The following is a 21,779-nucleotide window of genomic DNA, read 5'->3' as shown; positions in this document are numbered from 1 at the left end:
TAAACGGGGCTCCCCCCACCCCAATATTCAACAGTCTCTTGAACAGAAGACTGAAATCATACTCTAAACATCGACTTTTTTCCTCCTCCAAGACAGTAAAGTCAGCAAATGCAAGGTGAGCCTTGTGAGCAGCCTCCTTTCTTGGCGAAAAGGCTGGAGCCAAGGGGCCGAGCGCGGCCTCCACCGTAGGGTCCACAAAGAGTGAGGGCCTCTCTCAGAAACTGTAGCGCTGGGGGCGGAAGGGGGACGGCAATCGTTGAAATCGATGACAGAACTCTCTTTTTTCCGCTTTTCGACCATTTTCACCACAGAACCATTAACCAAGAAATTGCCAGCAACTAGACGGCCCCCCGCAGGGCTGCCAGCCGCCGGCTGCGCTCAGGGCGAGGATGCACAAGGCCGTGCGAAGGATGGTACGCTGACCAGCCAAGATGGCCACTTTCACGTGGCTGTGGGCCACTGGCTCCCTGTCACCCGGACACCTCCAGGCAGGGCAGCCGGAAAGACCCTCGGGGAGAGCCAGAGGACAAAACCCCCGACGATTCCCGCTGCCCCCGCTGGGGGACGCGACCTAGCGGCCAGGTAGCCCGGCCAACGGTCGGAAGGGAGGTGCCATTGTCACAGCACAGGGGAGCAGGCCCATAAAGCCCTTGTCTCTCTTCCTTCCACGTCGAACACGGAAGCATACAACGACCCAGTATATTGCCTTTCCCCTCACCCCTTATTAGTGCTTAAGATGGCGAATATTGGCGAGAGGGGCGCGTTACCTCCGCTCCCTTCCCCCTGCCTGGCAGAATGGTTCGGTCGAGCTCCCCTCGGTGCACCGCCCCTTCCCCTCCCCCGTCCCCGCGCGAGTGGCGCATTGGCGCGCGGCGCCGAGGGGCGGGGCCCGAGCCGGGCGCGCGCGGGCGCCGTGTATAAATAGTAGGCCGCGCTGCCCGCCGCCTCGTTTGCTCCGCGCCGCCCGCTCGAGCTGACAAGAACGCGGTCTTTTGCTAGCGCGTTTCGCACTTGTCGGCTCGCCGCTTTTTCTCCTCAACGCCACTTTCACTCACCGCCACCACCATGAACGGGCAGCTCAACGGCTTCCACGACGCGTTCATCGAGGAGGGCACGTTCCTCTTCACCTCCGAGTCTGTGGGGGAAGGCCACCCAGGTGAGGTGATGGGGCCTGGAGCGAAGCGAGGGGCGGGGCGCGGGGTCGGGACTGGCCGGCAGAATCCGCCGGCAGCGGTGCCCAAGCCGGTGGCCCTCTCCCGGCTGCTGGTGGAAAGAGCGGCGGCCGCGCGCCTTCCTCGTGGCGCCGCCGCTGCCGAGCGCGTGGCCGCCGCCCCCCCTTCTTCTCTCCTCCCCTCCCATCCGGCCGCGCGCCCCGGCATGCGGAAGATTCCAGAAAACGAGAAGGGCGGGGGCCGTGGCCGCTCGTGTTCTAGCCGGGGAGGGCACTATTTCCTTCTCCCCGCCCTGCGGTCCGAGCCACCTCGAGTGGGCGGCCCGCCTCGCGTGCTCGCGTCCGGCCCGCGAGAGCGCGCGCCCCGCATTGCAGCCTCAACCACGTGTTTGCCGCATGTGGCTTCTGGGCGAGGGAGCCGGCTGGTTTGCAGAGCGTGGCCCGGGCCACCGGGCCTCCGCTCTTCCCGTTAATTCTTTGGCTACACTGAAGAATACGACATGCCCTTAGCCGGTATATGGCCTCGCGTCAAGGTGACAGCCTCCAACTAAATATAGTGCTTGTCGGAGGAGGCATTCCTTATTTGGATCGTGCGTGAAGAGGATAGGAAGCATGAATTAAGTGTATGGCGCCATTGCGTTGGGGCTGACTGTTAGGCAAGGTTTTTACTCCATATGTCATCCTCTGGGCTTTGTCCACCGGTCCGCCATTATGGCGATCAATTTACACGTGAACGAATGAAGCTATTTCAAGGAACTTTCGAACCCAGCCTGAAAACCTCACCTAGTGAAGATCGTTATTCTACTAGACGGGTCCAGCCCTTTCTTGGGATGACCACAATGACAGATGCCTCGTCTGTTGGTTTAAGGATCCATTTCCCTCTAGCAAGCTTACTGTGCCTATGATGAAATCCCACAAGCAACCTAGTGGTAGAGGAGAGGACAAACCCCGAGATCCTGATGAGTGAAGGTCAGGTGTGGTGTGGGTGGTTTTGTTTGTTTTCCCCCAGCGCTGAGAACTGCACTGTGTATTTGAACCGCCTTTTATTAACTTAAAGCTGCAGGCATTTGTAAATGTTTAGATTGTCCTGGGCCTCTGACTGGACTGCGGTACACATTTTGCTTCAGTGTTTTTTGGATGGTTATAGAAAATTTAGGAAAGTGATATTCGGGGTTTTTTTCTGTTCTCCTGATTTTTAATAGAGGGCAGTACAGTGAGGGGAAGATCAGCAAGGATTCAGAATACATTTGGGGATTTTCCAGCCTATTCGGCTCTTGTTCCTGGATTACTCTTAACACAAAATCAAATGGTTGCCGTTTTATTCCCTTTGTTCATGAAGTGTCGTTGCTTTCATCATTTAACTCTGACTTTATTTCTCACTGCCCTAATTGGCGTTCCTTAGAATCAGGGAGAGACTGATAAACGGTTCACCTTTCTGGTTGGTTAGATTTATAATGAAAAATTTAAATTCGGGGGATAAAATGTAAGTACCATTGCCTTTGAAAATTAATGCTGTGAAGGTAAATGTTCCTTGTTTTGCTTTTGAATGGAAGATAAAACACTTTCTACTTACTTCCATTTAATCAATCTCCATTATGTGGCTATCCTGTTTAACAATAGAAATTGTTTTTGCCTAGGAACTTAATTTTTCAAAATGTCTGATATACTTTAAAGATGGGACTGAAGTCCTTGTAAAGGTGTAAAGTGCATATACTGCAATGAGCTTAAATGTATTAAACATGCTGGGTGTTCTGCTGGCTTATCTGAATTGGTGATCTGTGGTACAGCTATATGAAGAACAAGGTGTCAAGTTAGGAAACATGTAGCACTATATCCAGCGTTTATTCTTCAGGGAAATGGTTTCTGCGAAAGCAGTATAGCAGTTATCTCCATACTTGGAATGTCGCTGAAAATGTACACTTGAAAATGGTTAAATTGGTAAATTTTATGCTATATAGGTTTTGCCACAATTTTGATGGGGGGAGGGTGCCCTGCCAAGCGGCCTTCAGGATCTTAGTTCCCTGACCAAGGATTGAACCCATGCCCCCTGCAGTGGAAGCACGAAGTCCTAACCACTGGACTGCCAGGGAATTCCTGCCACAGTTTTTTAAAAAGAAAACACAGAGATCTTCCCAGCTGTAGTTATAGGGGAAGGGGGCATGACATACATGACATTATCAGTGAATTAAAGAAATTAAGCCAGGAATTTTTTTCTTCCCCAGATAAAATTTGTGACCAGATTAGTGATGCTGTTCTTGATGCCCACCTTCAGCAGGACCCTGATGCCAAAGTGGCTTGTGGTAGGTTCAGAACACTGCTTTATCACCTGATGAAAAGGTAGCATGAAAATTACTTCATAAAAGTGATGTTTGACTGTGAACCTCTCTTTTACTAGAAACTGTTGCTAAAACTGGAATGATCCTTCTTGCTGGGGAAATTACGTCCAGAGCTGCTGTTGACTACCAGAAAGTGGTTCGTGAAACCATTAAACACATTGGATATGATGATTCTTCCAAAGGTGTGTTTTAATGAGTGGGCTTTCTAACCTCATTTTTCCAGGTATTTTTTTTTTCATTCCTCTCTAGCTATATCTTCTAGAGTGTTCCTGGGAATATTTAATTCTACTTGTATATTTTTAGTGTTTTTGTTCCAGCCCTATTCTTTAAAAGTACTAAGTTTTAGGTATATTTGATTTCTCTAGCAGCATTTAGAATTCCAGATAATTTTAAAATGACAGATTTACTTTGTCGTAAATACAAAGTATTGCTATGGCCCTTTAAAAACAAACCAAAAAAACATCGTTTTGTTTATAGGGTTTGACTACAAGACTTGTAACGTGCTAGTGGCCTTGGAGCAACAGTCACCAGATATTGCTCAAGGTGTTCATCTTGATCGGAATGAGGAAGACATTGGTGCAGGAGACCAGGTATCTTGGTAGACATCTGTTTGCATCTCTTCTAACATTAAATTCTAAAGCTTGGATTGATTGCATTGGTAACTTTTCCTTTTTTAGGGTTTGATGTTTGGTTATGCCACTGATGAAACAGAGGAATGTATGCCATTAACCATTGTCTTAGCACACAAGCTCAATGCCAAACTGGCTGAACTACGCCGGAATGGCACTTTGCCTTGGTTACGCCCAGATTCTAAAACTCAAGTAAGTGACGAGTGTCAAAACTACACACATGACATTGGCACAGGACTTCAGTAAGGTGTTTTGATTAAAGCTAAGAGAAGAATGTGGTTTGTTCTCTGTATTGTAATGTAGGGTAGAGAATCGGGAACAAAGCTATTGTTTAATAGATTGATGTTCTGATGATCTGTTTTGCTTTCAAGGTGACTGTGCAGTATATGCAGGACCGAGGTGCTGTGCTTCCCATCAGAGTCCACACAATTGTTATATCTGTTCAGCATGATGAAGAAGTTTGTCTAGATGAGATGAGGGATGCCCTAAAGGAGAAAGTCATCAAAGCCGTTGTACCTGCAAAGTATCTTGATGAGGATACAATCTATCATCTACAGCCAAGTGGCAGATTTGTTATTGGTGGGCCTCAGGTAAGGTCTTACAATGTCAATTCAGTTGCTTTTTTGGGTCTTCTGTTACTTGCTAAAATTCGGCTACTTCCACCTTTTTCCTAGGGTTTTTGAAGCCTGCCTGTGCCTCTTCTGAGGATATTTGCCAAGTGATATTGAATAACCATTTAACAAGCCTGATCTAGAACCACTGGAAAGGATTAGGCATAAAGTAACTTAAATCCTATAATTTCAGGGTGATGCTGGTTTGACTGGCCGGAAAATCATTGTGGACACTTACGGTGGTTGGGGAGCTCATGGAGGAGGTGCCTTTTCAGGAAAGGATTATACCAAGGTGGACCGTTCAGCTGCTTATGCTGCTCGTTGGGTGGCAAAATCCCTTGTTAAAGGAGGTCTGTGCAGAAGGGTTCTTGTTCAGGTATATACTTCTATATAACTGGGTTGACTAAAAGGCATGTAAGCGGGAGGGCATTTAGCAGCTATCTACTTGTCTTTTTTTGATACCAGTGTATTACACAAGTATGTGGGTCTTTTGATCACTGACTCTTACGACATTTAAATTCTTTTAGGTCTCTTATGCTATTGGAGTATCTCATCCATTGTCTATCTCCATTTTCCATTATGGCACCTCTCAGAAGAGTGAGAGAGAGCTATTAGAGATTGTGAAGAAGAATTTTGACCTCCGCCCTGGGGTCATTGTCAGGTAAAGATGGTAAAGACTATTGCTAGTGAAAAACATTGAGGGTGTGGGTGTGTATGTATATATACTTGATATATTCAAATCTGAGAAAGTGAAGGTGTGAAGGAAGACTGGAGTGGGGAAACATGGTAATTCCTAGAATGTGTTGATGTCATTTTTAAACTGCCGTCAGTAAAGGCTTAAATTATTAGGAAACTCTAAAATTACAGTGCTGCATGGCTTAGACTAACCACCCTAGAAAGTCCTCCACATTTGATATAGGCTTTGTGCTCCTGTTACCTAAGGGATGTTTACTTAAAAGAAATTTTAGTACAGATGAATGGGCATGGCTGTTACAAAGAAAATAACCATGGTAGGGTGTGGGCATGGGACCTCGGTAAGTATTCCATGATTTTAGATGAGCTTTTGACACTTGAAATGTCTCAGAATAATGACAAGTTTTCATATTTGTTGAGCCAGGGACGGAAAAACAAGAACTATAGTTACTAATAAGGACTGTGCAAGGAGTTTGGACACCAGGGAAGTAACAAACACTTTTGCCACAAACTTCTTTCCTAGCATACCCCAGAGAACTGAACTCATTTGCCAGAAGTCTTGAAAATGAGTCTTGCTGATTGTTTTGCTTTAATTTAATTGAATGCTACATATTAAGTTACGGACTTGTATATTCCAGGGATCTGGATCTGAAGAAGCCAATTTATCAGAGGACTGCAGCCTATGGCCACTTTGGTAGGGACAGCTTCCCATGGGAAGTGCCCAAAAAGCTTAAATATTGAAAGTGTTAGCCTTTTTTCCCCAGACTTGTTGGCGTAGGCTACAGAGAAGCCTTCAAGCTCTGAGGGAAAGGGCCCTTCTTCCTAAATTTTCCTGTCCTCTTTCAGCTCCTGATCAGTTGCAGTCACTCTAGTCAATGACATGAATTTTAGCTTGTGTGGGGGACTGTAAGTTGGGCTTGCTATTCTGTCCCTAGGTGTTTTGTTCACCATTATAATGAATTTAGTGAGCATAGGTGATCCATGTAACTGCCTAGAAACAAACCAACAGCACTGTAGTAAACAATGCTTTGAAATTGAACCTTTGTGCCCTATCACCCAACCTTCTAAAATCCTAATTGCATTGACTTTCCCACCAAATGCTGAAAATGTCCTTGTAACGTGCACGTAAAGTACTTGTAGTTCCATTATAGCCTCTGTCTGGCAATGCCACAGCCCTGTCAGCATGAATTTGTAATGTCTTGAGCTCTATTATGAATGTGAAGCCTTCCCTTATCCTCCCTTTAACTTGATCCATTTCTAATTATGTAGCTCTTTGTCAGGGAGTGTTCTCTATCCAATCATTCTTGCATGTAACGCAAGTTCCAGTTGGAGCTCTAGCCTGACATGAGAAAGGAAAAAAAAAAAAGGCAGTTACCATTAAACCATCTCCCTGGTGCTTATGCTCTTAATTGCCATCTCTTAAACAGCACCAAATCAAAATCTCTCCACTTTTCAGCTGTCTTTTGGAGGACGTACGTAATAAGGTTTTTATTTAGTAAATCAATCCTATGCATGGTTTCAGCACTAGCCAAACCACCAACTCCTAGCTCTAGAAAAACAGGCACTTGGCACCCTTGTGATGTCATACAAAGAAGTCACAGGGCTGTACCTGAGGGTCTGTAGGTTGCACACTTTGGTACCAGATAACTTTTTTTTTCTTTATAAGAAAGACTGAGCACTCCACACTGCACAATAAGTCCTCCCAGGGTTTTAACTTTGTTTTGTTTTCAAAACCAGGTCCAATGAGCTTTCTGAACAGCTGGTGTAGCTACAGAGAAACCAGCTTCCTTCAGAGAGCAGTGCTTTTGGCGGGGAGGAGGAAATCCCTTCATACTTGAACATTTTCTAATTGCTTATTTATTGTATTCTGGGGTATGGCGTAAGTACAGAGAAGCCATCACCTCAGATGGCAGCTTTTAAAAGTTTTTTTTTTTTTTTTTTTTTTTTTCCTCAACACCATGATTCCTTTAACATGTTTCCAGCATTCCCAGGTAGGCCAAGGTGTCCTACAGAAAAACCTTGGGTTAGACCTACAGGGGTTCTGGCTGGTGTTAACAGAAGGGAGGGCAGAGCTGGTGCAGCTGGCCATGGAGAAAGCTGACTTGGCTGGTGTGGTACAGAGAAGCCAGCTTGTTTACATGCTTATTCCATGACTGCTTGCCCTAAGCAGAAAGTGCCTTTCAGCATCTATTTTTGGAGGTTTATTACGTATGTCTGGTTCTCAATTCCAACAGTTTAATGAAGATCTAAATAAAATGCTAGGTTCTACCTTAACCTGTGTCCATTATTCTTTTAAAGTGTTTTGGTATGAATATGAATTGAACATACCTTTTAACCCTGAGTAATCGTAATCCCACCCATGGTTTAGGGAAATCACTTCAATCCTGACTGCAGGCAGTTTGTAAATCATACCCCTTGCACTAAGGAAGTTCAAGGTTTGATCTCAGTTTGTCTAGCACTGCCTTTTTTGGCCAATACACTGGGCAAAATTCACAGCTCCTTATTACAGCAGCCAGTTCTACACCATCAGCAGTGTTTTAAATTATCTAAGGTTAAGGGCATAAAAACCATTATCGTGAGTGTAATGTGGAAGGAGTGATAATGTTCACTCTAGAAAATTTAAACCAATTTTCATCTTTTTGAAAATGTAGAAAGTTTATTTGATGCCTTAAGTTTCCCGTTTATATAAACAGGTGTTAAAGGCTGCAGGTTACATGTTCAGTACATACTACAGTTTGAAAAGGGTTTTTAAACAGTGGTGAGAGGAAAGCTTATTCTAAAATTGTAGAAGGTTCATCAGCCAGAGCTTGGACCATCCTTCCTTGAGCCTAGCAGCCACTTGGCACATGTTCATACCAGCACGTATGAGATCAAGTGGTTCACACACTTCACTGTGCTCTGCTGTTGCAGACGTGAGGCCCAAGGAATGCTTATACCTGGTTGCCTGGAGGCTTAGAAGTTTAGAAACATTTGGGAGGGAAGGCAAGGTTAAATCTTCTGACCTGCTCTGAAACTTGAGAAGTTCAACTTTGCATGACATTGAAAAACTCCAGAAAAAGTTTCAAGAAGCCTTTAGGTCACTGCACTGCTATCTGCAAATAAGTTAACCATCTTGACCAAGTGGGGTGAGGATGAGTACATGCCTGTAGGCTGGTGAAGTGATACCAGAGAGAACTGCTTTGCGGTTCGGTTCAGTATTTATTTACTAGGATGACCCCTGCTTTCAAGGAGTTTGCAGACTAAAGAGAGTGACCTTCAAGGTGGCTTGTCCTCTACCTAGCTGCGGGGTGGAGGTGGGGATTAACCAGCCGAGGGAGGAGAGTAGAAGCAAAGGCATGAAACAGCAAGGGGTGAAGTGATTACAGCTGAGAATCAAAAGCATAAAGTGTTAATAGAAGGAAATGTCCTATTTCATGTTTAAGTTGAAAATCATACTTTTCTACAGAGTTTCAAGGGGGATGACACTGGTCAGGGACAGAAGATCTAAATGCTCAGGGTAGGATGCAAAGCCTTCTGGCGAAAAGGACATTAATTACCAGGGCCTGAATACTGAAATCTGACCCAGATTTTCACCAGTGAACAGCTTTTCTTAACCAGTATTAGACTAGCACCTTTCTTCATCCCACCCCAACATTTTCATTTGGAAAATGAGACAGGCTGGAGGAAAGCAGCATCCTTGCCTGTATTAAGAAAGATACTTTTTGCAGGAGTTTCCTGAAGTGAAGAAGAGTTTTTTTTTTAACCAAGTAAAAAGTAGGGTGTGGGCAGCAGTTGCGGGAAAGGACATGGTGCCAAGGTGTATCGTGTCGCTGAGATCTGCAAAAGGACTGAAAACCAGTGTTTCCCCCACATCGGTGCAAGATGCCCTGTGGCACAGCCATCACTGACCCACAAAATGCTTTGTATGAATCAGAGGGACTTCCTGCCAGGCCCCACTTGGCCTCAGCTGGGTGCCCTTATTCAGGCCCAACCTGCACAACTACATGGCAGCCCTGCTCTGGTCTATCCCTAACTGGATTCCAGTATAAAGGCTGAAAGAACAGAGGTGGTAGAGATGAATTCAATAGGTCCAAGAAGTAGGAGGCAGAATTAATGGGACTTGAAATCTTAAGAAATGTGAGGAAAAGAGGAGTCAAGGCTGATGACTCACAGATGGCTTGGTTAAAACAAAAAACAGTTGCCATTCACTAATAAACGAGACGCAAGTCTGAGTTGGGGATGAATGCAAGTTCTGTTTATGACAGTTTGAAAGCTCTGTAGGATACCCAGCTGGAGCTGGCTAGATATACAGGTCTAGGGCACAGGAAAGAAACCTAAGCAGCAGCATCACTGGAAACCACGGAGTAGACATAATCACCCCAGGTGCGTCCAGTGAAAAGGCAGCTGCCTAGGAAAGAACCCTGAGACTGGGTGGAGCGGAGCATGCGAAGAGAAGCCTGAAAACAGATGCGATCCTTTATCAAAGTTACTGGGACTGCCCGTCTACTGACGTCTCTGCCCGGAAGACCATGAGCTCCCAAGCAGGGCCTGTTTTTTAGTTTGTTTGTTTTTTTCTTTTCAATTACTCTATGCATTCTAACTTCCTAGCCCAGGGCCAGGCCTTTGAATTTTCACAGAATTGAGGATCCTCCTAAATCACATCCAAACTTTCTACATCCAAAGTCTACAAAGTGACCGTCAACATTCCCTAATCCCTCACCACGTTTGGTTAAATCTTACTTTACATCACCTCCTGCTCATTAAAGGCTAGAATAATGCTAAATACTAAGCTTATTTGTAGATAAATACCACTACTAATCACCTAAATTTCGTTATTTGTTTAACTTTTGCTATTCTAACTATGCTCATGACTGCTACTGAAAAACTGGCTGTATAAATAATAGGAACAAAGAAGGAACCAAAACTGCAGTGAAGAGAAAATTATTCTCTGTGCATTTAAAACCTGATCACCATCCTAATCATACTTTATAACTGGACAAGTTTTAAGCTACGTTATTTCAGAATTATTGTCAAGGATTCTGAAAACTACAAGCAGCAGGGTGCAGGACCTTTAAGTCAAACAGACTTGAGGTTCAAACCATCAGTCCATCCCTTATTAGGTATATGTCTTATGAGCAAATTGTATTACCTCTCAGCCTCAGTTTCCCCAACCATAAAATAGGGCTTATGGCCGTTAAGGACTAAACGTAATAATGCTGGAACAGTGCTTCACACAGTGCCTAGCATATGGCAAGCACTTGAGAACAGCCAGCTATTATTTTCATCATGGAACATTAAATCTCTTTCACCAAGGAGCCAGTCACTTTAAACCTGATCCTTACCCTTTCATCCTAGAAAGACATTTTCACGTTTTTTAACTTCCCAGGCCCCTCAACCTTGGATTGATAAATCTTATCCTTGCTTTACTTCCTTGGTTCCTCTAATCTATCATCTCTGAATTTATCAGAGCTATGGATAAGGAAGAAAAATGTAAAAAAAAACCTGAATTTTTCAGATGTCCACTGCATAGGTAATGGTCTTGTAACTGGCTGCTCCTATATCGGTACCCAACATCTGGCCTCCCTCAGAACTCTGAGTGGACAGCGTCAGCATTTGGCTCAGAAGGATTAGGATTTGAAGAATCTGTGTTTGAAGGACTCGGCTCCCCAACTGGCTCAAAGGGTCGCAAGTTCGCATAAGTCACCTCTTGGGCCAGCTGCTCCAGGGAAGGGCGGCCTAATACCAGATTTCGAAGTGAGATACAAGTCATCAGAAAGCTGAAAAAGAGGGAAAAAGCCAGCAATCCAAACTCCTGTTTCAACATAGGCATTCCGGCCAAAGCCCTTAGGGGACACCTGGTCCTACTCCCTCACCCAGGCATAAATGAGACTCTCCCCTCAAGCACCCCAACATCCCAGTTGGAAAGGCACCCCACTCCTTATACAGTCTGGTAGAGGACTCCAGGGTGGGGTAGGAATAACCCACAGGGAGGCTGGAGAAAACCTGAGGCAGAACAAGACGGCGGCCATCAGACACCACCTACTCTCCCATTCAATCAGGGAGAGGAGAAGGGAGAGGACAAAAGGGAGGAATTTAGCACTGGATTGTCCTTTCCTGGGAAACAGTCCCTACTGTTACCCTCACCAGAGAAAAGTTACTCAGCCTGCAAACGTCTGATGGCAAAGAGGGTAAAACTTACCTGCGGCGAAAGACATAGAGCTTTCGCAGCAAGAAGCGGAGGAGTCGCTCGTGGAAAGGGGCATTTCGCCGGCGTTCGATCTCCTGGAGCCTTTGCTGGCGTCTAAGAAAGGTCTGAACCAGCGGTGTTGGCTCAGGGCCCCCTTTGACTTCCCCTTCCAGCAGAGGTTGCAGCTCTGGAGGCAGAGGCTCTGTTTCTGCCCGAAAGAGGGCAAAAAGAAGAATCACTGAGAGAGAGAGAGCATTCTCTCTCCTAGAACTCCCCTTTCCCCAGCTAGACGCTTCAAGTTCATTCTTTAACGGCTAGATCCTCACTCACAACACTGACTTCTTGTAAAGCGGGCTATCTCAGCCCAAATCTGCATATACTCACCACTTCCATTCTCCACCTTCTCCTTCAATTCTTGCAGGTATGCCAGGTCTTGCTCCAGTGCAAGCTCTGTAGTGTTGACATAGATGTACATGTAGCAGGAAGGACTGGGCGACATTGTATACACCTTATGATACTCACCAGCAGGCAACTGAAAAGAGGGAAGAAACAGATCTCTTTCACCCTCTAGCCTTTCCCTAGCCAGCCTATGGCCTCCCTACACTTCCGGCCCAGACATCTTTTTTCTTGTGTGCTGGAGTCCAAAGGAACTGACCTCTAGAACCCTGAATGAGGCTATTCACAGCCCCCCTGGGGCCCTTGCTTTTTGAGCTCCCACTGCGTTATTGTTATGTTAAAGTATTTTGAGTCTGTAATAAATCAACTCTACTAGTCTAAACTTTTATACCATTGTTTTTTTCTGTCGTTTTTGTTTTATTTTTCTAATATTTATTTATCTATTTGGCTGCATCGGGTCTTAGTTGCAGCACGCGGGACCTTTATTGTGGCACGCAGGCTTCTCTCTAGTTGTGGCGCACGGGCTCCAGGGCGCATGGGCTCAGTAGTTGCGGCACGCGGGCTCTCTAGTTGTGGCGTGGGCTCAGTAGTTGTGGCGCAGGTGGGCTTAGTTGCCCCACAGCATGTGGGATCTTAGTTCCCCAACCAGGGATCGTACCCACGTCCCCTGCATTGGAAGGTGGGTTCTTATCCACTGGACCACCAGGGAAGTGGTGGTCCCTCTACCACTGTTAATTCAAGCAAAATACCTGCATTTTTTCTCCCTCCTGAAGAGTCTGGTTCTTCTGTTCTGCCACCAGCTCCACAGTTACCTCTCCCTGCAGCAGCTGGATGCTAGTGTTGCCCAGGTCTTCGCTCACGAAGTTCTCCAGGTGCAGCCCTGTCGGGCAAAAGTTCCCCAACCCACCCCATGGTGGAGTGAACTCACCCCCAGCCGGAACAGAGAAATCACACCTTCACCAACACCCCCCACCTCAGGTTTCAGAAACCTTCCTCCCACCAGGAGAGGCCCCTCCCCACTCCATCACACGCCATATCCCTGGCCAACGAAGCCAAGAGGGAGACAGCAAAGCCTCCTTGCTCTCCTCCGTACCAGGGAAATCTGCGATGAAGACCACCTCGGTGTGGTTGTCCAGGCTGCTCTTGATTTCCTGTAGTTTGGTTCTCCAGGGAGACAGGTCCATCAGTAGCGGCTGCAGCCAAGGTGTGCGCTGGAAGGGGGACCAGGTAGCCTGCACGATGTCCACACGAGGGTCAAAAATCCTTAGGAAAGAAAACCGTGTTCTAAGGAGGCCACAGCCACCTATGCACTGGCATTTCCGGTTCTGTTCTTTTCATCACTGTTCCCAGATAGAGGAAACAGAGTTTTTCAGAAAGAAGAAATGGCCTACGTCAGCATGTTATGGCCAGTTTGGGACAGAGAGAGGAGGGGAAAGAGATTCTGCAGCACTGGGAAGAGGGGGAGTTAGTGGCCACCTGACAAGAGCTGTGATAACAGCTTCGAAAAGAATAAGTACATTACCTTTTCTTCAGGATGATGGTGCCCCCTGCTGGAAGCAATCAGCTATGCCCACAACCAGGTCAACAAGGACATGCACCCGAGGACAGCCTTTCAAGCAAGACAACACTGGGGAGCATGGGCTATTCATCTTGGCAGAAAGAGCTGGACTTCATTTCTCCCCCTTCTCTGCTCCCCTTGCCCACCTCTGCTGGAAGCGGTCATTGATGGAGACCCAAATATCAAAGTAGATCTGGGGCTCAGTGACATTGTACTTGGGAAGCAGGCGGCTCAGGCAAGTGGCATATTGCTTCAGCATGTCCGCATGATCCTTCCAACGCCGGCTCTGTGTGAATACCTGCCCCAAACCCCCACGTTAGTCCCACCTCATTGTTATGGAGCCTCTGGATAGGTCATGCAATGCCAACGGCACAGAGAGACCCCTGCCTGCTGCCAGTTCTGACAGAGAAACAGCAACAACAACAAAACCACACAAAACTCGCTGAAAGAATTTCTCACTGCTGGGCTAGTGGTACTCACCTTTCCTAAATCTCATCTCAGTTCAGGGAAGTGAACGACATCGCGCTATTTCAACCCCCACCAAAGAAGCGCTCCACGGGGCTCCAGAGAAAGGGCAGAGTGGGCCCAAATGTGTTTTATTTCATAATTGTGTTTATGACCAAACCAGATCCCAAAGCTCAAGGGGGCCTCTGAAGGCCAGTAAATTGTCAGCATCAGACATCTCACCCCAGGGTTGAGGTAGCCCAGCTCGCCGGTGCGGCCATCACGGTAGGTGATCTTCACGTGCTGGTGGGAGCGGGAGTGCACCATCATGTCCCAGGAATAGCCGTACAGCCCGTTTGTCCAGTTGTTATAGCCCTGAGGAGGCAGGGCAGCGGCAATCAGCTCGATGGTCCTCATGCTGACACCATCCTCCACCAAGAGAGGTCTGCAAGACCAGCCCCGTTCTCTCCCGGTTGCCGTCACCTCCACCGCTATCCAAGGTTAACCCCCAGCCCACACGTACCTGGGTGAGGAAATGGGAATAGGGCAGGAAGAGCTGCTCCAGGAGGTAGAGCAGGGTGAAGGCAGCGCCCAGCCGATGGCGCAGCCCTGGCTTCTGACCACCTTTGGCCCGGCTCCTCTTATACACGCAGGAAGCACTGGGCTGGGGGGCAGTCCTGAGGGGCAGCAGTTCTTGCAGCCTTTTCGGGCAGTGAGCCACCAGCTTCCGAGGCCACTCGGGAGAGCAGAAGAGAGGGCTGCTGGCCAGCATGACGTAGGGGAACATACCTAGAAAAGCAGGGAGAAAACCAGCACGTCGGGAGTTTGGCCGAAGGAAAACGTGGGTAATCGCCTCAACCCCCTTCCCCTAGGCAGCCTTTCCCAGGTACTCCACTGATGATGAAAGAAGTTCTCAACTCCAGTCTATTTCTCCCCGGAGAAACTTACTACATAACGTACTTGCTGAGCCCGGAAGCCGCCAGCCGCCTCCCTGTTTGTTTCCATCTCACAGAGACCGTATCCAGCTCAGCCTGGCGCCCATCCCTGTCACCACCTCCCACTGCCACACGTGCCGCTGGCTCGTCCCTCCCCTTCACACCTGTGGTTTCCTATTTCCCACCAGACTACAGGAACTGACCAATGCTGAAGAGCTGGGAATTCATGCAGTGGAAGTAGGACACGAAGAGGAGGCCAATTGATCTTGAGGCATCAAAGAAGAGCAGGAAACCGGCAGAGAGGTCGAGCAGCAGTCCGCACCAGTGCACCACCAGCAGACTAGTCATCTCCTCAGACAATACAAATCTGCCGACACCAGGGTCAAAGGTCAGGTGCCAGCACTCAGGGCACACTCACAGCAGATGTACCTGTGCTACCCTGTCCTTGCTGCAGGATCCACCCCAGCAGGTGGGTGGAAGAACTCTGCACAAAGACATCCTCTGGTAGGGTTTTCCAACCCCTCTTCATTTCCACATACTTTAGGTGGCCATCTTTTTTCAACATACCCTGTGTAATAAGCAAGAGTGCATCTCCGAGGGCACAATTTGATGGAGCAGTGCGTGTTGTGGCGGGCAGGTTCGTCGTGGAGGTTATACATGAGAAGAAACTGTAATAGGGGAACGCTTGGCTAACATCATCATGATGTCAAACTTTAGGAATTGGGAGATGACAGGAAAGAGGGAAAAGAACAAAGTAAAACAAGAAGAAAGAAGAAATGGGAGGAAGAGTGATGTCAGAGAGGAGCAGCTCTGTTTTGGAAAGAGTTGGCAACAATGGTATTGTCGGGGTAAGGGGCGCCGGCTGCCCATCTGCTTCGCACGCCGGCCAAGGAGTCCCGGCAAGAGGCTGGGGTGGCCACCCGAGGACAGAGTCACCACCACAGCAACTGCTGGGGGCCACTGCCTCACTCACCAAGCCACCTAGCCCTGGTGCTTTCCTTTCCTTTACTGCTTTTCCCTTTGTTTCCGCCCACACTGTAAGTCTCCCAGGGGCAGCTAGGCCTAGATCTTTTGCTACCATCAACTCTGCCTTCCGCTGAACAGGGAGATGAGTGGACAGAGGGAAACACGTGCAAATTCAGGCAAAGTGGGAAGAGCAGCCGTGACTGCAGACCTGAGGGAGTCAAGCCCCCCACTCTGCACCTGGGCCACATGAGGCCTCTTGGCCTGCCGCTCACTTGAAGGGACTGAAGAGCCAGTGCCGGGACAGGTATTCCATGGAGTAGCCTTCCACCCAGTCTGCGTCCAGCTTTTTCACGCCCGCAATGAAGTACACAATGAAGATCTGCAAACACAAAACGAATGTTCAAACAAAGTCAGAACCCTGTCCCCTACAGTCACAAATCAGTTCTGATGCCAGTTCAGGGCCCAAGGGAGACTAGATCCATTCTTCTATTCACTCATCTCATATATTCACTCACCCGACATTCTACAGATGCCAGGCACAGTACCAGGCACCAAGGAAAGTCATAATGTTACTCTTTCCTCATGCGGATTCTAATCCAGCGGGAACAAAGCTCGACTCTTTCTATGACAAGGTGAGAGACCCCAGAGATTAGGGGGTTGGGAATGGGAAAGCCAGCCCAGCTTTCCAGCAAGAGGGGGAAAAGAGAAGATCCAGGGAGGCAGAGCAGAGCGTAGTCTGGCAGTGGGACAGCCGTGCCGACAATGGCTGTTGAGAACACGTCCCCCTCTCCTGAAATCCTGTACCTGGCCACGCAGCACAGCATAGTTCCAAAGGGGCACGTGGGCGTTCCGCTTCCGGGCACTCAGCAGGCCGTCCACAGACCTGCAGCGAGGGGGAGAAGGACGGAGGACAGCTTCTTAGCCCAGTCCCATCTCTACCTTGGGACCGGTAGAAATGCTTTTGAAGTGTAATGCTCTCTCTACCCCAGGACGTCTCCCACACCTTCTCTGGTCCTCTGGGCTATTTTGAGGTCCTTTACAATTATATGAGCATACTGCAACAACGACTGTTTTAAGTCACAACAGAAATATTACTAGTGAGTTATAACAACAGAAAGTTCAGTGTTTACCATTCGTTTAGTTAGCAAATTAGTTTCTCCTAAAGAAATAGATTGGGAACAAGACTAAAATGCTAGAATATGGCTGAATATGAAAAAGAACGAATTTGAGGCAACGTTTGAAAAGCTAAAGGTGTATGAAAATATATATAGTGCATTTAAAAACAAGTTTCAATTTCCAAGACAAACTGACACTTCATAGACATGGATGCTAGGATCTAGTGCCAGAGGGTACCTGCTAACAGCTTACCTAGGCTAAGAACTGATAAAACCAGGCTACTAAGATTAGATGTATTCTGGGGAGGCAGAAGCAAAGTAGGTTTTCAAGGAGACACAGAATGAGCAGAGAAGCCAGGAAAGGGGCAGCTTACACTTGTGGTCAAGAGCATGCGAGCCTGTAGTTAAGGAGACCTGGAGTCTCACTTACGCCTCTTACATGCTATGTGACCCTAGGCAAGTCCTTTACTTCTCTAAGCCTTAGTTTCTTCATCTATAAAATGGGAACAGCACTATGGACCTCATGGGGTTATAATGTAGAAAAATTAAAAGTGTTTAGCATAGCGCCTGGCACGTGGAAAGCGTTCAGTAAGTGATGGATATTTTTTCAAACTGTGTAAAAGTCATAAAAATGAGACTTTTCAGGAGTATTGTCAAAAGTGCCTCTTTGTGATGACAGCTGGCCACTCTGAATGAATGTAAAGGTTTACAAAAGGAGTATCTGCATGTGTGTGTTGATGAAAGAAGTTTAATTAATGACTGATAAATCACCAACAAATCCAATGTTTGAGATTTTTTTCCCCCATACTCATGTTACTGACAGCTCATACTCGCTTTTCACTTAATAATGGGAGACCCCTTAAAGGTCATCTGCCCTGCCACCCTGCCTCCAAATCCCTTCTCCATCTCCCCTGAGAGATGGTCACCTGAGCCAGAGGTCGAGGAGGGTCGCCTCCTCCCGGGACAGCACTGCCCAGCAGCCCTGGTGGGCCCTCTCCTTCTGACATGACTCTGCCCCACAGCAGCTTCTACTCTTGGCTCTAACTCTGCCCCTCTGCGCTCACACAGAGAAAGTCTGCTCCCTCTTCCACATGACCACCCTTGTAGTATCTGAAAACAGCTATGTCTGGCTTTACCCTTCTCTTCTTCTCTCTAAGAGGATTACAGGAAGTGGCTAGATCAAGGCACCTGGGGAGATAGGGAAAGAGTGAAGGGGTGGGAATGGAGCCATTTTGCTTTTTCGTCACCCCAAGAGCCCCAACCTCACGGACCCTTCCCTCTCCCAAATCCATCCAAATCGAAGTGTCACCCTGTAACCACACTGTGCAACGCGTGGCTGAAAATACGTTCGCTGGGGCAAATTCTAGGACCTCACCGGGCCCCTATCTCCGGCAACCATCCTGACGCAGCCAACCCCTGCCTCTTTTCCCCAGACTCATACCAGTAGCGGTTTGCATCCATGAACGTCAGCTGAAAGGCCAACAAACCATACAGGTAGGAGTGGTTGTTCCACGATGTCTTGTCCAGAAGAAACACATACCAGTATGGCAGCAGGAATAACACACAGCTTATCCGGTAGCGCAGGCCCAGCATCATGCCCAGTGCCCCTGGGATTTGTGGGGGAGAGGATTAAGAGGTCAGAGGGGCACTACAGGCCCAGCTCCCCTGGGACAGGCTGTGGGTAGGATTAGGAAAGGTCATCAGACATTTTATAACCAGGTGAAAATAAATTTCAATTAAATGTTATTTCAACATTTTAAACAGAGTTACGGGGTCACAGCTCAGATGACACACAGGTCAGCAGGATGAAATTATAAGTCACAGAGGAAGTGAAATAAGAAACCCGAGACCTTGGTCATTCACCAGCATGCTTTGTATTTCTGGGTTTTGGGTAGGCCAGTCAATACTCCCATCTCTCCTCAGTTTCCCTCACCCAGAAACATGATGGTGTAGACCAGATACATCCAGTCAAGTGGCAGTGGCTGCAGGGCGTCCAGCAACGGGAAGCGGCACACCTCCAGCCCATCCAGGTATCTTCGGTCCAGGGAGCTGAGCCCCCGCTCCTGGGGAATGTCCAGCACCATCATCAGCCCTGAGAAGGCAGAGGGGGAGGGGGCCGTTAGGCCTTAGCAAAGCGAGCCGTGGAACACGCTGGAATACAGTCGAGCACACCCAGCTCCAGGATCAGACTTCTTTCCAAACCCCGGAAGGAATTCATTCAACAATAATCACAGAGCGCCTACTCTGTGCTAGGCATTATGCCAGTTGTGTGATCTCAGGCAGCCACCGCACCTCACCGAGCCAATTCCCCATTTGTGAAAGGGGGCTCATAATATTTTGCAGGGTTTCAGAGAAGATTAAATGAAAGAAGTGTACAAAATGCGATCAAAGCTGTTCAGGTTTTGATTGTAATATTTGTAAAGGTCTGTCCTATTGGCTACAGAAAGGTGCTCTGGGGTGGTGCTCCTCAACCTCCTTTACTTCCTGGCACACCTGGCAGAGCAGTGTCTGGCCAGCACACTGGGGCAAAGAGAAGGGGTACTCAGGCCAGGAAGGCATCTCCAGTTAAGGCAAGATTTCTCAACCCCAGGACTATTCAGTTTGGCCTGGTTAATTATTTGCTGGGAGGGCTACCGTGTGGTTCATAGGTCATGCAGCAGCATCCCTGGCTTCTGTGTAGATGCCAGTAACCACCTATTCCCCTCCCTCCCACCCCCAAGATGTGACAAATACAAATGTCTACAGACATTGCCAAATGTCCCCTGGAGAGCAAACTCACTCCCCGTTGAGAAGCACAGGGAGTAATATCTCAGCATATCTGTAACCCATTCCAAACATACACGCTGTGGCCTATGAGTTAGAAAGATCTGGATTAGGGAGTCACAGCCTAAATGTCTGCCCTGTCACCCCTGCCATTTCTCTAAAGTCTAGTCCTTAGCATACTTACTGGGCAACTTCATGCCACAAATAAAATGGGTTCCTGTTCCTCTACCTCTATATTTCCTATAGCCTCAGACCAAAGCATTTCTGGTCTCCAAACCCTAATCGGAGACAAAACTGGGTCACAACGACCTCTTCCAGGATATCAGTAACTTCAGTTCTTAGGAAAAGGAAGGTAAGTCCACTAAGCAAGTAAGTATCCAAGAAATGGACAAGGGACGATTGTCATTTTCCCACCCCCAACCACGCTGGCCCCTCCCAGAAACTGGACTTACCAAAGAGAAAACGGAAGACTGCCAGGCTTGCAGGATCTGTTGGTCTATTCAGCAGGGTCACCAGCTTCCCCCAGCTGGACACATCTGTCCACTCAAAACCCAAGAGCTTCCCCATTCGGCTGCCCTGACGGCGCCCTGAGGTCTGCCCAGCCTTATCTTTCTGTACTTTATCTGCAACCGATAATTGGAGAAAGTTGTGGGTGCGCGTATGGGAATGGAGATGCTTTAAAAGAGGCTCCTCCTCAAATCACAGAAATCACAGGCCCAGGTCTTCTGCCTACCTGGATTCTCCCACTGATCTCTGACTACCCGAAACATCCCTGCAGTGCAGCCCCTCCTCCAGGATCCCCCAATGCCCCAGAACCTTTCTCAGACAGCAGCCCTCTAGCCGCAAAGCGTCCTGAATGTCATCACTACCCCGAAGCCGAAGACTGCAATCTCTCTCTACGGCTCCTTCCCATCGGAGGCTCCCTTCCCCAGGTCCCACAGGGAAGCCCTCCGGCCCCCACCCCTCTGAAACCCGCGCCCCTCTCTATCCGCCACAAGGCGGGGCTCTGACCCTACCTGAGTCGGGCGGGGACCGCGCAGACCGAGCAGACACCGCCATGGCCTCGGGGAGGTAGGTCGGCCACAGAGACAGCGTCCGAGTAGGTAGCGTCGCGAGGGAAAACTCCCCTAAGTCCCGCCTCCCCGACACAACAGCACCCGCGAGGCCGGCCGGAAAGTGCCGGGACTGTCGTGAAGAGCCCTAGTCGGCTGCGCCGGGCTCCCTGCTTGGCGGCAGAGGGCGGAGCGAGGAGCCTTGGGGCGGGGCGAAGCGGCCGCGAAGGGGCGTGGTCAGGCCCCGGCCTCCCCGGTGTCCCAGGAGGAGCGAAGATGTCACCGGGCCTGCCTCTCTTCCGCCGAATGACCAGTCTCTTCCCTGAGGCCTCCCGATCCCTCTCCGCGCTTTCAACCTAAGAAGACTCCGAGATCCCGCAGCTTCCCTGGGTCACTCCCCGCACCCATTAGGCCTCTCCAGACGTGAGCAGCGAGGGCGCAAATGTCAGACTCTTCCCAGAGAGGTTCCCGCCGAATTAGGACGCACCTGGAAGGGCAGCCCCGGTCTAGAGACTGTGTGCAAGTTTCTTTATTCTCTCTTCCAGTACCTGCCATGAACCAGAGGTTTGAAAGCAGCAGGGGAAACCGGAACAACATAGCTGCAGAGGGTATGCAGAGTAGGGGCAATGAATAGAGTGGTCGATCAAGGAAAGTCTTGAGAGGTGAGTCTTGAACGGCATTGTAACATCTAATTCTCTGCACTGGGATTGACCAGCAGGATCAGAGGAAGGCATCTTAGACCAGGGATTCTCACATTTTTTAGTCTCAGAACCCCTCTACACTGATACACACGTTATGGAGAACCCTAAAGAGCTTTTGTTTATAATGGGTTATATTTCCCCATATTTACCGTATTGGAAATTTACACTGAGAAATGTTTAAAATATGTATTGATTCACTAAAAGAAAAAAGTAATAAACCCATTACATGTTTATATAAATAAC

General features: G+C 48.3%; 2 protein-coding genes and 1 long non-coding RNA gene across 4 annotated transcripts; 2 read left to right on the top strand and 1 right to left on the bottom strand.

Moving 5' to 3' along the window:
• Positions 1-937: 937 nt before the first annotated feature.
• MAT2A (methionine adenosyltransferase 2A) lies at positions 938-7,714 on the top strand. Its single transcript, XM_022556132.3, has 9 exons — positions 938-1,156; positions 3,394-3,471; positions 3,567-3,689; positions 3,985-4,097; positions 4,185-4,328; positions 4,508-4,726; positions 4,941-5,123; positions 5,275-5,408; positions 6,079-7,714. The coding sequence occupies exons 1-9, from the start codon at positions 1,066-1,068 to the stop codon at positions 6,179-6,181; spliced, it is 1,188 nt and encodes a 395-aa protein (XP_022411840.1). The 5' UTR covers positions 938-1,065; the 3' UTR covers positions 6,182-7,714.
• GGCX (gamma-glutamyl carboxylase) lies at positions 6,790-20,925 on the bottom strand. Of its 2 annotated transcripts, XM_022556129.2 has the most exons (15): positions 20,800-20,925; positions 20,236-20,406; positions 18,954-19,112; positions 18,462-18,627; positions 16,710-16,788; positions 16,178-16,284; positions 15,143-15,306; positions 14,528-14,793; positions 14,248-14,379; positions 13,707-13,858; positions 13,096-13,265; positions 12,752-12,882; positions 11,991-12,138; positions 11,619-11,814; positions 6,790-11,196 (listed from the first exon to the last, which is right to left on the bottom strand). In XM_022556129.2, the coding sequence occupies exons 1-15, from the start codon at positions 20,840-20,842 to the stop codon at positions 11,004-11,006; spliced, it is 2,277 nt and encodes a 758-aa protein (XP_022411837.1). In that variant the 5' UTR covers positions 20,843-20,925; the 3' UTR covers positions 6,790-11,003. The 2 variants fall into 2 exon arrangements, with proteins under 2 accessions (XP_022411837.1, XP_089778990.1); XM_089922864.1 differs by lacking the exon at positions 20,236-20,406.
• A 133-nt stretch (positions 20,926-21,058) lies between these two features.
• On the top strand, positions 21,059-21,502 carry LOC149747697 (uncharacterized). The gene is made up of 2 exons (XR_016395363.1): positions 21,059-21,258; positions 21,381-21,502. It is a non-coding gene; the product is annotated as an uncharacterized LOC149747697 (long non-coding RNA).
• Positions 21,503-21,779: the final 277 nt, after the last annotated feature.

Source organism: Delphinapterus leucas, chromosome 13 (genome assembly GCF_059928025.1).
Source record: "Delphinapterus leucas isolate spDelLeu-1000000601 "Yukka" chromosome 13, BTC_Dleu_Yukka2, whole genome shotgun sequence".
Taxonomy (NCBI): Eukaryota; Metazoa; Chordata; class Mammalia; order Artiodactyla; family Monodontidae; genus Delphinapterus; species Delphinapterus leucas.
Note: the sequence above shows the minus strand (reverse complement) of the source record. Positions and strands in the feature narration are given on the sequence as shown.